The sequence below is a fragment of the Ovis aries genome, chromosome 1, assembly GCF_016772045.2.
Source record: "Ovis aries strain OAR_USU_Benz2616 breed Rambouillet chromosome 1, ARS-UI_Ramb_v3.0, whole genome shotgun sequence".
Taxonomy (NCBI): Eukaryota; Metazoa; Chordata; class Mammalia; order Artiodactyla; family Bovidae; genus Ovis; species Ovis aries.
Genome location: NC_056054.1, coordinates 71,923,504 through 71,937,627, shown reverse-complemented (window position 1 = coordinate 71,937,627; position 14,124 = coordinate 71,923,504). Strand labels below are relative to the sequence as shown.

The window sequence follows — 14,124 nt, the reverse complement described above, 5'->3', positions numbered from 1 at the left end:
TCTCTCTCCTTACACTCAGTGAAGAGAATCCCCTGACCAGGCATCTGATGGCCACCGATGGTTCAGTGTGTGAAGACAAAGGGAGCCCTATGGAGGGCTGGGAGGGCAATGGTGCGGGGGGAGCGGAAGGCGGTGAGCGGCCCGGCTCCCAGCCCTGCTTCTCCCCGCCCCTTGTGCCCAACAGCCCAGCACCTGGCCTGGGGTGTGGGGGCCCTTTCTTCTCCAGCCTCCTGCCCAGGCCTCGGCTCAGCCATGGGCCTGGACCCAGGACACACCAGGAGCTTTGCTGTATCGGATACTTGCTCCCTGAGATGCAGCTCATGCGAGGAACACAAACCTGACACTTCCCTAGAGAAGAGAAAATGTCAGGCCTGTGTCAGATGTGAGAACTCAAGTATTTCCTTAAAGGAGAGAGCTGAGTCGGTGAGAGAATTTGAGGCTCTTATGAGAACTGAGCTGCTGAAACATTTAATGGGCATGTGAAAACCCCTGCTGCAGCGCCGCCGTGACATAATGCTTAGGAAACAACACACTAAAGGATGGCCATGGGCCGCCTGAAGCCACCCCCTGAGCCTGTCCAGGCCTGTGATGCCAGCACCCTGATCAGCATCCAGGAAGTGGCCTGAATGACCCTCAGTTGCCAACCATCCTTCCCCAACAACCTATATCTCCAGGCTCAATATTCTGTTTGCCCACTCTCTCAGCCAGAGAATTCACTGGGGAGGCAGCAGGTTCTCTGAAAAACAAATGAACCTAGTGGCCGGCAGGTTTGGCGACAAAGGGCTCTCTGTGTTCAAGAGCAGTGGGAGCTGTCACGTCTTCAGGAGCAAAGCGTCCACTGGCTGGAGGAGGTAGGGGGGCTCTTCTCAAACCAGGACATAGGAACTGTTACAAGTCTGCCTCCCTCTCCACATGGTAGTGTTCACCCCACAGCTGCCTGGGGGTGAAAGCAGTGCTGCTATAGCAAGGGTAACGGATCCGCAAGGGTAACGGATCCGCAAGGGTAATGAATCAACTTCCGAGATGGCGGAAATGACTTGGAAAGAGGTAAGATTGTTTTTTCACTTTCTGAGGCTGCAGTGCATTCCTACACAGGTATCTCAGATGAAATGTGAAGGCACTAAATGCGTTATGTACACTCACTACATTACTATGTATGCACCTTCTGCAGTGAAAGAAAAACAAATGCTCATTGTTTGGGGTTAAAATGCAACTGTTTGGACTTCAGAGTTCTGGCAGGCTACCTGATCTACTGCTGGAAGAGTGCCTCTTACCGTGATTACTGTAGATACAATAGCAAATCCCAGCAGACACTTCATATTTTCCCTTTCTGTGTCCAGTTCTATGCTGAGGTCATTGGTATAGTCATAGTACAGCCACCATAAGACACCGCAGACAACTGGAAAGCAAAACAGCAGTGGAACTCAGCAGGCATGCCAGCAGGTGACCACCCTGGCCCCTGACACTGGGTGGCCCTGCTCAGGCAATGGGTCCCAAATCCCTTGGGCTTTACAGGCAATGACCAACCCTCTGAAGCAGCTGCCAGGAGCTGCCAGGCCTAGGGCGGCTGTGTATCTCTGGGAGATGCAGGAAGGTGACTCCAAAACACAGGTGTGTCCTGTGAGCCTAGCCCACAGGTGGGGCTGGGTGTGAGCATAGAGGAACCTGAACGGACAGGATGGTGAGAGGAACAACATTAGAGAACAAAGGCTAAAATTTCCAAACCAGCTCTGCGGTGACAACTCCGGAGGAGCCTGGATATTGGTCTTGCTGTTGTTCCACTGTCAAGCCGTGTCTGACTCTTTGCGATCCCATTAACTGCAGCATGCCACGTTCCTCTGGCTTCCACTGTCTCAAAGGACTTTGATCAAATTCATGTCCACTGAGTCTGTGATGCTATCTAAACATCTCATCCTCTGTTGCCTCCTTCTCCTTTTGCCTTCAATCTTTCCCAGCATCAGGGTCTTTTCCCAGTAAGTTGGCTCTTCGCATCAGGTGGCCGAAATATTGAGTTTCAATTTCAGCATCGGTTCTTATAAAGAATAGTCAGAGTGGATTTCCTTTAGGACTGACTGGTTTGATCTCCTTGCTGTCCAAGGGACTTTCAAGAGTCTTCTCCAGCACCATAATTCAAAAGCATCAATTCTTTGGCGCTCAGCCTTCTTTATGGCTCAGCTCTCACATCTGTACTGGAATGACTATACCTTTGACTATATGGATATTGGCTTGACACCTACAAAACTGGGCAGATGTCCCAACATCACAAATGCTCTGCCCAGTCTTGCAGGTGTGATGTCCCAGCATCACAAATTTAGAGACTTGGTGACACCTGCATCACATCCACAGTGGCTTCAGGGAGGCGTGTTTTCCACTCGCAGGTGGGGAAGGGCATCCCTCACAAGCCGTCCTGCATGTCCCCGGGCACGGGCATGCCAGGCACCTGTGAGCTGCAGGGCTGGGAGGTGCTGAGGACAGAACTGATTGTTCAGAAGATGAAACACTATGGTCACGCCAAGTATTTATTTGGGCATACCAATTATTAAAAATTAAAATATCCTATACCAGGATCCTATACTGCTGCCTTGATCTTCCTGCCTGCCCCTGTCCCTCAGATCTTCTTCCCTGACAACAACTGGATGGACCCAGGATCCAGCCCTGGAAAGGAAAACAGTGGGCATGGGACATGTCTCTGGTACCCTGCCCAGCTCAAGGGCTGTGTCTCTTCAGACTGGCCTGAGCCTTTGCAGGGCAATATGGGCCCCTACGTGCCAATCGGGGATATGAAAATTCAGAAAAAATTCTTTAAAGGGCTTCTAACAGGCACTGGAATTGCCTTTTAACGGATGAAACCAGTACAACTCACTGGGCTGGCTCATCTGAGAGTGCAGAAGAGACGGCAGGCCAGGCAGGAACTTTGCTGTTAGCTGTGAGACAGAAGCAATCCTGTAGTCCTCCCTGTCTTCTGTGGGCCTGTGTTTCCTCTTATATAAAATGAGGGGGCTGGACAAGAGCTTCTCTAAGATCCCATGTTGCTCAAAAATGCCAGCTTTTAAGTTCTACATGTAACAGAAAGGTTTTTCATTTAATCAAGAAGAAACCAATCAAGTGGAAATACTTACACAACAATCCCAAAACAATCAGTGCAATGAAAATGTGAACCAAAAGGGTGGTGATGAAGCGGAAGGTGAACATCATGGCCAAAGATAAGGCTGGAAAAGTAAGCAAAACATAAATTCTAACAACAATCGAGGCATGAAGGTGACGACACTGGGGCTGGAATGACTAAGCCTTTCGAAAGAGTGAAGGCTGAGGACTTTCTTCAATCTCGAAATATCTTGGACATTTATCAAACAGAAAAACAAGACATACCCAGGCCACCCTCTGAAGCATGTACAAGTTCAGTCTGTGACAGTAAGCCGTGTCCTGAAAGCGCTAGCATGCTTCTTGAGTTATAAAATGTTTTCAAAGCAGCTATTATTCCCAAATGCCCTAAACTTTTTTTAAATCCAAATGAAACATCTAAACTTCTCTTTTTTACTAAACGTAACTCTTGATTTCATAACTTAAAAGTTCTAATTTTGTGTTCTCAGATATCCTCACTAAATATGAAAGATGAATGCCTTTAAAAATGAAAACTTTAAGATTATAATTGTATGATAAGATATATGTATAAAAATTTGCGTATCTGTTTCCACTTTGGGGGTTTTTAAGCCTAAGAATTTATTGAAAGTGAAAGTGTTAGCCACCCAGTCCTGTCTGACTCTGTGATCTATGGACTGTAGCCCACTAGGCTCCTCTGTCCATGGGATTTCCTAGGCAAGAATATTCCAGGGGATCCTCCCGACCCAGGGATCAAACCTGGGTCTCCTGCATTGCAGGCAGATTCTTTACCACCAGAGTCACCAGGGAACTTCAGTGAATTTATAGATACTACTTCACTTTCTTTCTGAACCATAATTCAAGGTTACATATAGGTATTTCAGTGTAGTGATTAAGATCATGGGTTTGAAGTCAGACAGATCTGGGCCGAGTCCCAGCTCTGCCATCTCCACTAGATGTGTAACCTTGGTCAAGCCTCAGACCTCTCTAGGCCTCAGTTTCCTCTCATACACAGGGTGATAGGATTCTGATGAGGTTTAAAGAGTTAACAATAAGCACAATGCCTGGTGCATGTGGGTCATAAGAAGTCTGGAAGTTACATAATGGTGGCTAGTGAAGCATCCCCAAGCATTCAGGAATTAGTAACCTTTGGGTAATGAAATTATGGAGACTTCAATTTATAAACTGGAAACATGATGTTAATGGATGATCAAAGAGCTTCTTTCAACCTTCCAAGGTTAGGAGGCAGCCATTGTAAATGACAGGGGTAAATAATAGGCCACTACTATTGCCTAGAGCAACAGAGAGTATTAACTCATTCAAAGAGAAGGCTGACTCTTAAAAGGACTCATCAAGCTAAAGTAGCAAAAGGGAAGTTAAACCATCAGGAGTGGGGAAGTGGCTGCTTCCAGAAAGACCCGGAAAAGGCAGGATCCGGGGTAAGGCCTTGGCCTGCCTGCACCCCAGCAAGCCTGTCCCTAGAAGGAGCTGGGTCCACCGGCTCAGTGCCCTCTGGCGCTAACAGGATGGACACACCTCCTTCCCCTACTCAGTAGGCTCTGACCTGGCTTGCCTGCAGGAAGAGGCGCTACAGAATGTCCACACTTGCTGGACATGCATTTCTGGCACTTTCCCTGGCCATTTCACAACGTGGCAATCTGCTCTGCACATCCGTCTTCAAGCAGAGCTGAGGAGCAGACCCTGGAACATCGTCAATGTCTAAGGCAACCCGCACCTAGTGAGACCTCTAGGCAGGATCAGCTGGCCTTTTCCCAGTCTTACTACCCCTCCCCCACTTGAACTTGAAACACTGACAGTATCTACAGAGCGAATATATGAACTGACCTTTCAATATTTAGGTCAAGAGGCTAATTTTCATTGTGCACCACACATAAGCACTAGAAATTTTGGTACAAATAGTCACTGAAGAAAAATTAATGAAAAATTACCAAAGGCGAGGATACAGAGGCCGAGGACTGTGTCTCTTCCTGACATTATTCCACTTAGAATTCGATGGAGGGAGTCCACATCATTGATCAGAACAGACGCAAACAGAGAATAACACTCAGGAGTCTGAGGGATGCATCGATTAAACAAGGGAAAAGACTTGCTAAAAAAAAAGATAGAATAAGTGGCAAAGATGTTGATTTATCTTTAAAAAGATACTTGTTTAAAATTCTCAGCAACCAAAATGTATAAGATCTAAAGTAATAAAAAGAAGGTTAAAGTCCTGTTTGCAATGTACACTTACAAAGCCAAGCATCTGAGCTGTCACACTGTTTAGCTAACGCCTGGGTGGGAAACTGATCATAGGGACCCACAGACACCCAAAACCTAAACTTGGCGAGTGACATTTCTGAGTCTCATATCTTGGCCCTTCCTGGATAACAATCACCAACTCCAGCACAAGAATCACATTTCTTTAGGCAACTTCTAGAGCTAAAAACTGGCTCAGTCAGAAGGTGAACTAATGAAAACAAAAGCTTTATTTCTATTCTCTTTATGAAGACCTATAAAGCTTCAGAGTTTTGTTACGAACAGAGTGAGTGCTTTAGAAATGAGTGATAAATGTATGAGTGAAACTGTGGTTGGTACCTGTCTTAGGTAGATGAGAAAGCTGACCCCTTCTGGAGCCCTTCCTGAAATGGAAAAATGCCCAGGAATGTTCCTCCTAATGACTTTACCGTAGCCACAAATACCTTCACAGCATCCTACTCTTCTTTCCTTCTGTGGGCCCCAAAGAGTGGAAATAATCCAAACTTATGAAGTGCCTAATTATCTGACAAATTGCTAAAGTATTAGGCAGTTACCAAATATTTTGTGAAATGCGTGAAGATGAAGCAAGGGGAACCCAAATGTCATTTGACATTACAGCATCATGAAGGAAAAAATTGCTTCGAAACACCCAGTGAATCTCAACATAGAACATACAGAAGGATCTTTCTCAGGAGGCTCAACAGTAGAGAAACAGTTCCTGAGTCATCAAATATTGATTCAAGAGTAATACAACCAAGCCATTTTTTCAAATTAAAAATTTTACAGATGCAATACAATCTGAATGGCTCAGATTCCAAAAGTATCAGAATAAATCATAAGAAATTGCTCTTTCTTCTCCTTGAGCCACTGAAGAACATTTGTCCACAGGCCATTAGGTTTTGGTTTCTTGCATATCACCATAGAGATATTTGTTAGCATATATGAACGTAACAGGGAATTTAAATAGCAGTCTGCTGCTGAGTGTCAAAAATAGTAAAAATTATATCCCTAAATGAGATACCAGACCTACCTCAAAAAAGAGGTAGGAAAAAAAAAAAAAACTGTTACTCTCATAAATCTTTCACCTACACATTATAAGGGGCTTTCCTGGTGGCTCAGTGGTAGAGAATCTGCCTGCCAAGGCAGGGGACTCAGGTTCGATCCCTGGGTCAGGAAGATCTCCTGGAGCAGGAAATGGCAACCAACTCCAGTATTCTTGGCTGAAGAATTCCATGGTCAGTGGAGCCTGGCAAGCTACAGTCCATGGGGTCGCTAAAGAGCTGGACACGACTCAGTGATTAAACAGTAACAACACATTATAAGAGTGTTCGAGGCTGGAGAACAGTAAAGCATTTTAAAATAGAAACTTTCATTCTGGAATATCTTTAGCATTACTGAAAAATCACAAAGAAGGTATAGAGAGTTCCCACATACCTTCCCTCACCTCCACCTTATGTTAACATCTGACATAACCACAGAACATTTGTGAAAATTAAGAAATCAACACTGGTGCTACATTACTCACTAAACCACAGACTTTATTTGGAAATGGCCCTTTTCCACCAATTCCTTTTCCGGTTCCAGCATACCACACCGCATTTATTTGTTCTGTCCCCCTTGGTCTGGGACAATTTCTTAGTTCTCCCTATTTGTCATCACCTTGACACTTTTGAAGATTCATGGTCAGGTATTTCATGAACGTCCTGCAAGCTGCAGAATGACCCTCATGTTCTCTCATGATTAGACTGCAGTGACAGGTTTAGGGTGGTGGCCTGCTGCAGGGCTGGGGGCGCTGAGGGTAGCATACATGCATGGGATCTTTTGAAGGAGGTCACCATTATCTTCATTACCTCCACCATAGTTGGGCCCCAGGTAAATAGCAGGGAGAAACACAGCTCCATCCATCAACAGAAAACTGGATTAAAGATTTACTGAGCATGGCCCCGCCCATCAGAACAAGACCCAGTTTCCCCCTCAGTTAGGCTCTCCCATCAGGAAGCGTCCATAAGCCTCTTATCCTTCTTCATCAGAGGGCAGACAGACTGAAAACCACCATCACAGAAAATTAACCAATCTAATCACATGGACCATAGCCTTGTCTAACTCAATTACTATGAGCCACGCTGTGTAGGGCCACCCAAGACGGACAGGTCATGGTGGAGAGTTCTGACAAAACGTGATTCACTGGAGACGGGAATGGCAAACCACTTCAGTATTCTTGCCTTGAGAACCCCATGAACAATATGAAAAGGCAAAAATATAGGACACTAAAAGATGAACTCCCCAGGTTGGTAGGTGCCCAATATGCTACAGGAGATCAGTGGAGAAATAACTCAGAAAAATAAGGAGACAGAGCCAAAGCAAAAACAATACCCATGGATATGACTGGTGTGAAAGCAAGGTCCAATGCTATAAAGAGCAGTATTGCATAGGAACCTGGAATGTCAGGTCCATGAATCAAGGCAAACTGGAAGTGGTCAGACAGGAGATGGCAAGAGTGAATGTCAACATTCTAGGATTCAGCGAACTAAAATGGACTGGAATGGGTGAATTTAACTCAGATGACCATCATATCTACTACTGTGGGCAAGAATCCCTTAGAAGAAATGGAGTAGTCATCATAGTCAACAAGAGAGTCTGAAATGCAGTACTTGGATGCAATCTCAAAAACGACAGAATGATCTCTGTTCATTTACAAGACAAACAATTCAATATCATGGTAATCCAAGTCTATGCCCCGACCAGTAACGCTGAAGAAGCTGTAGTTGAACGGTTTTATGAAGACCTACAAGACCTTCTAGAACTAACACCCAAAAAAGATGTCCTTTTCATTATAGGGGACTGGAATGCAAAAGTAGGAAGTCAAGAAACACCTGGAGTAACTGGCAAATTTGGCCTTGGAGTACAGAATGAAGCAGGGCAAAGGCTAATAGTTTTTTCAAGAGAACACACAGGTCATAGCAAACTCCCTCTTCCAACAACACAAGAGAAGACTCTACACATGGACATCATGGTCAACACTGAAATCAGATTGATTATATTCTTTGCAGCCAAAGATGGAGAAACTCTATACAGTCAGCAAAAACAAGATCAGAAGCTGACTGTGACTCAGATCATGAAGTCCTTATTGCCAAATTCAGACTTAAATTGAAGAAAGTAGGGAAAACCACTAGATCATTCAGGTATGACCTAAATCAAATCCCTTATGATTATACAGTAGAAATGAGAAATAGATTTAAGGGCCTAGATCTGATAGATAGAGTGCCTGATGAGATGGAGATTCGTGACACTGTATAGGAGACAGGGATTAAGACCATCCCCAAGAAAAAGAAATGCAAAAAAGTAAAATGGGTGTCTGGGGAGGCATTACAAATAGCTGTGAAAAGAAGAGAAGTGAAAAGCAAAGGAGAAAAGGAAAGATATACCCATTTGAATGCAGAGTTCCAAAGAATAGTAAGGAGAGATAAGAAAGCCTTCCTCAGTGATCAGTGCAAAGAAATAGAGGAAAACAATAAAATTGGAAAGACTAGAGATCTCTTCAAGAAAATTAGAGATACCAAGGGAACATTTCATGCAAAATGGATTCAATAAAGGACAAAAATGGTGTGGATCTAATAGAAGCAGAAGATATTAAGAAGAGGTGGCAAGAATACACAGAAGAACTGTACAAAAAGATCTTCACAACCCAGATAATCATGATGGTGTGATCACTTATCTAGAGCCAGACATCCTGGAATGTAAAGTCAAGTGGGCCTTAGAAAGCATCACTATGAACAAAGCTAGTGGAAGTGATGGAATTCCAGCTGAGCTATTTCAAATCCTAAAAGATGATGCTGTGAAAGTGCTGTACTCGATATGCCAGCAAGTTTGGAAAACTCAGCAGTGGCCACAGGACTGGAAAAGGTCAGTTTTCATTCCAATCCCAAAGAAAGGCAATGCCAAAGAATGCTCAAACTGCCATACAATTGCTCTCATCTCACATGCTCGTAAAGTAATGCTCAAAGTTCTCCAAGCCAGGCTTCAACAGTACGTGAACCATGAACTTCCAGATGTTCAAGCTGGTTTTAGAAAAGGCAGAGGAACCAGAGATCAAATTGCCGACATCCTTTGAATCATTGAGAAAGCAAGAAGAGTTCCAGAAAAACATCTATTTCTGCTTTATTGACTGTGCCAAAGCCTTTGACTATGTGGATCACAATAAACTGTGGAAAATTCTGAAAGAGATGAGAATACCAGACCACCTGACCTGCCTCTTGAGAAACCTGTAGGCAGGTCAGGAAGCAACAGTCAGAACTGGACATGGAACAACAGACCAGTTTCAAATTGGGACAGGAGTATGTCAGGCTGAATATTGTCACCCTGCTTATTTAACTTATATGCAGAGTATATCATGAGAAACGCTGGGCTGGAGGAAGCACAAGCTGGAATCAAGAATGCTGGGAGAAATATCAATAACCTCAGATATGCAGATGACACCACCCTTAAGGTAGAAAGTGAAGAAGAACTAAAGAGCCTCTTGATAAAAGTGAAAGAGAAGAGTGAAAAGTTGGCTTAAAGCTCAACATTCAGAAAACGAAGATCATGGCATCTGGTCCCATCACTTCATGGCAAATAGATGGAGAAACAATAGAAACGGTGGCTGACTTTATTTTGGGGGGCTCCAAAATCACTGCAGATGGTGACTGCAGCCATGAAATTAAAAGACACTTACTCCTTGGAAGAAAAGTTATGACCAACCTAGACAGCATATTAAAAAGCAGAGACATTACTTTGCCAACAAAGATCCATCTAGTCAAGGCTATGGTTTTTCCAGTAGTCATGTATGGATGTGAGAGTTGGAGTATAAAGAAAGCTGAGTGCCAAAGAATTGATATTTTTGAAATGTGGTATTCGAGAAGACTCTTGAGAGTCCCTTGGACTGTAAAGAGATCCAACCAGTCTATCGTAAAGGAAATCAGTCTTGAATATTCATTGGAAGGACTAATGATGCTAAAGCTGAAACTCCAATATTCTGGCCACCTGATGTGAAGAGCTGACTCATTGGAAAAGACCCTGATGCTGGGAAAGATTGAAGGTGGGAGAAGGGGACGACAGAGGATGAGATGGTTGGATGACATCACCAACTCAATGGACATGAGTTTGAGTAAACTCCGGGAGTTGGTGACGGATAGGGAGGCCTGGTGAGCTGCAGTCCATGTGGTCACAGCGGGTCAGACACGACTGAGTGACTGAACTGAATGGGTTTAGGGGAAGAACGCCACCAAGGGGAGGTGCTCTCAGAGGACTACACTGGGGACACGGCAGCAGCCTGACTTCACTGCTGAATTTGACCACGATCACTTGGTTAAGGTGGTTGGGCCCTGCCAGATTTCTCCGCTGGAATGCAAGTATTTTTTCTCTTTCTTCACTCTGTTCTTAAAAGTGAGTCACTAAGTCCAGCCTGCTCTCAAAAGGAAATTAACTTCCATATCCTAGAGGAGGAATACCAACACACATTATCAGAGATCCCTCTGTAAAGATTTATCCCTTTCCTCCCCTTTATTACTTAGTCTCTTATTTACGCAAGTATGGACTCCTGGATATATATTCTTTGGGTTATAATCCAGTATGATTGTTATTTAGTTAGTTGCTCAAATTGTTCCATCTTTGTCCACTGGGAGGTATTTCAGGTTGGCCCCTGTGTCCTTTTGACATGGCCAATCCCTTTTTTCCCCCTTGAGCACTTCCTTACTTTCTAATTTGACAAGATGATGCCAGGCTTATCTGGTATTTCCCTCATTCAAGCCCTAAAATCAGACCCTTTGGAGAACAGCACTTAGAAACCAAGCTCTGGACATTGGGTATGTTTATTGCTACTGGAGAATCACTGGTCCTAGGGCCTCTTATAATCAGCCATAATATGTAGCTTCAAAATGGCTAAATCGTCCCCTTTGAGAAGTAGGGAGGGGGATCAAGAGAATGTGGAACACATCCCACCTCCACAAACACATCAAAAATACATCTACATGTGGAACAATTCTCTTAGGAAACTAACTGGAAACCAGCAGAAGAACTCCTATACAACCAAACCTGCAAGAAAAAGTGGTTCCATGTAACTGGCTGGGACAAAAAGGCATTGCCTTGGGACCTGTGCCCCTGAAAAGCAAGCTGTCGAGCCACAATCTGGGCATCCACATCCTGGGCTCCCGTGCGGAGAAGACTAGCCCCCGTGACTGCTGGAAAATCTGCAGAGACAGAGAGAAGGACTAGAGAAGCCTAGATTCCACCTACACAGAGTGTGTGCATGCTGGCTTGCTGGGAATCAGGGTGGAGAGAGCCGTGCACTGGTGGCTGCCAGCTCACCACACTCAATCAGAAGGGGCAAACACCCTGGCCCTGCTCACTCCAAACCACAGCCTGGTACAAGATCAGGGCACAGATTCAGTTCAGCTATGCAGAAACAGACCAGGGCACCTGGGGTGTGATGCAGGTGAAGCCACACAGGACACTGTTTAGTCACGCACGGGGCGAGTGGAACCACATCGGCCATTGGCGGGGTGAGCACAGGGAGGTGCCAAAAGTGCACAGAGGCTAAGGGCTGGGCAGACAAGCCCTGGGACTCATCTAGCTACACAGAAACTGCACAGAGGCTAAGGGCTGGGCAGACAGGCCCTGGGACTCATCTAGCTACACAGAAACTGCACAGAGGCTAAGGGCTGGGCAGACAGGCCCTGGGACTCATCTAGCTACACAGAAACTGCACAGAGGGCCTGGAATGTGGTCTGGGTGGGGCGGCGATGGCCATTGTCCGTGCACTCAGAAGTGGCAAGTCCTCTCCCAGTGAGAGCTCCTCAGCTTCGCCCACATCACGCCACAGCCTCGCCCTAAATCTGGGGCAGACAGGTCCTGGAGAAGACTGGCACAGAGGCAGCATAGATCCTGGTAGGGGGGCACAGGCACATAAACTTGGGCAACCACAACATCCAACCCCTAGCCCCAGCCTACTCCATGCCGCAGCCTTGCATTAGATCTGGGACGAACACAACAGAGAGAGGGATGTGATCTTGGGCTGCTTCCAAGCAGAGCCATGGGGACCTATAGGTCCTTTGTGACCACAGAGGCCTCACTTGCTTCAGCAATCACCTCCGTAGGGGTAGGGGAACACACTCAAGGGCCATAAAGCCTCACTGACCCTGACCTTTAGGGTTTCTAATTCAATAACTGAGGAGCTCCTAATAGAGTCACAACAGCCACAGAGCAAAAGGGAAGCCCCCCCTCATATCCTGCACAGGTTCTGGAAACAACCCTCCCCACAAAGGGCAAAATGGCCAGCAAACTCTGAGAAAAGTCCTCGCTGGCAGCCATATGGAAGCCAGCAACTTACACCAAAGACACTGGACATGCAGAGGCTACACGGGGATGCCCCCACATAAAAACTTCTCTTCAAGACCATAGTAGATAATTGTTTCTCCTGAATTTATAAAGAAAAAGAAAGTTAAATAGAATAAAAAGGCAGAGGAACTCCTCCCAATTAAATGAACAAGAGAAATCCCCCAAAAGAACAAATGATGAATAATGAAACAGGCCTTTCTAATCCACTAGACCCCAAGTTCAAAAAGGTGGCAATAAAAGTGCTAACTGAATTAAGAAAGATTATTGACAGAAACAGAGATCATTGTAACAAGGAACTAAAAACTATAAAGATGAACTGATCAAAAAAGGACAATTCAACTGCCAAGATAAAAACCAACCTAGAGGTAATTAATAGCAGAATAAATGTTATAGAAGAATGAATAAGTGATCTGGAAGACAGCATGATGGCAATCACCCAGTTAGAACAGCAGGTGGACATACAAATGAAAACAAATGAGAGCAACATACGATCCCTATGGGATAACATGAAATGCGCCAACCCACACATGATAGACATTCCAGAAGGAGAAGGTGGTGGGTTGTTGAAAATGCATTTGAAGAAATTATGGCTGAAAAATTCCCAAACCTAAAGAAGGGAACATATAGTCAGGTATAGGAAGCACAGAGGGTCCCAAACAATAAGAACCCACGAATATTCACACCAAGACATCTCATAATTAAGATGGCAAATGTTAAAGATAAAGAGGATTCCAAAGGCAGTGAGAGAAAAACAAAGAGTCAGTTACAAGGGAATCTCCTTAAAGCTCTCAGTTGATTTCTCTACAGAACTTGGCAGGCCAGAAGGGAGTGGCAAGATAAATTCGAAGTCCTAAAAGGGAAAAACCTGCAACTTAGGATGCTCTATCCAGCATGCTTATCATTTAGAACAGAAGGAGAGATAAAGAATCTCTCAGACAGGCAAAAGCAAAAAGAATCAGCAATATTAAACCTACCCTAAAAGAAATATTGAAGAGTCTTCTCTGAATAGAAAGGTAGTAAGAATCTATAGGAAAGGGAAAATCATAATAGGAAAGCCAAATCATAAAAGGATTGAAGATCACTTAAATAAGCCAGCATATAGACAAAACAACAATCAAAAAACTGTAAAAAAGAAAAAAAAAAATATATATATATAACTACATTAAATAGTGAAAGAGGGCTTCCCTGATAGCTTAGCTGGTAAAGAATCTGCCTGCAATGCAGGAGACCTTGGTTTGATTCCTGAGTTGGGAAGATCCCCTGGAGGAGGGCGTGGCAACCCACTCCAGTATTCTTGCCTGGAGAATTCCCATGGGCAGAGCAGACTGGCAGGCTACAGTTCATGGGGTTGCAAAGAGTCGGACATAACTAAACAACTAAGCAAGGCACAAATAGTAA

At 44.7% G+C, this 14,124-nt stretch overlaps 1 protein-coding gene across 5 annotated transcripts in view; it reads right to left on the bottom strand.

The window, feature by feature from the left end:
- SLC44A3 (solute carrier family 44 member 3) overlaps positions 1–14,124 on the bottom strand; it is an 84,566-nt gene that overhangs the window by 56,651 nt on the left and 13,791 nt on the right. For all 5 annotated transcript variants that reach the window (XM_015092126.4, XM_042251142.2, XM_060400881.1 and 2 more), the window contains 3 exons: positions 5,049–5,209; positions 3,120–3,209; positions 1,275–1,399 (listed from right to left, as the gene is read on the bottom strand). In XM_015092126.4, coding sequence (XP_014947612.3) covers positions 1,275–1,399; positions 3,120–3,209; positions 5,049–5,209 — 376 coding nt within the window. The remainder of the gene's footprint in view (positions 1–1,274; positions 1,400–3,119; positions 3,210–5,048; positions 5,210–14,124) is intronic.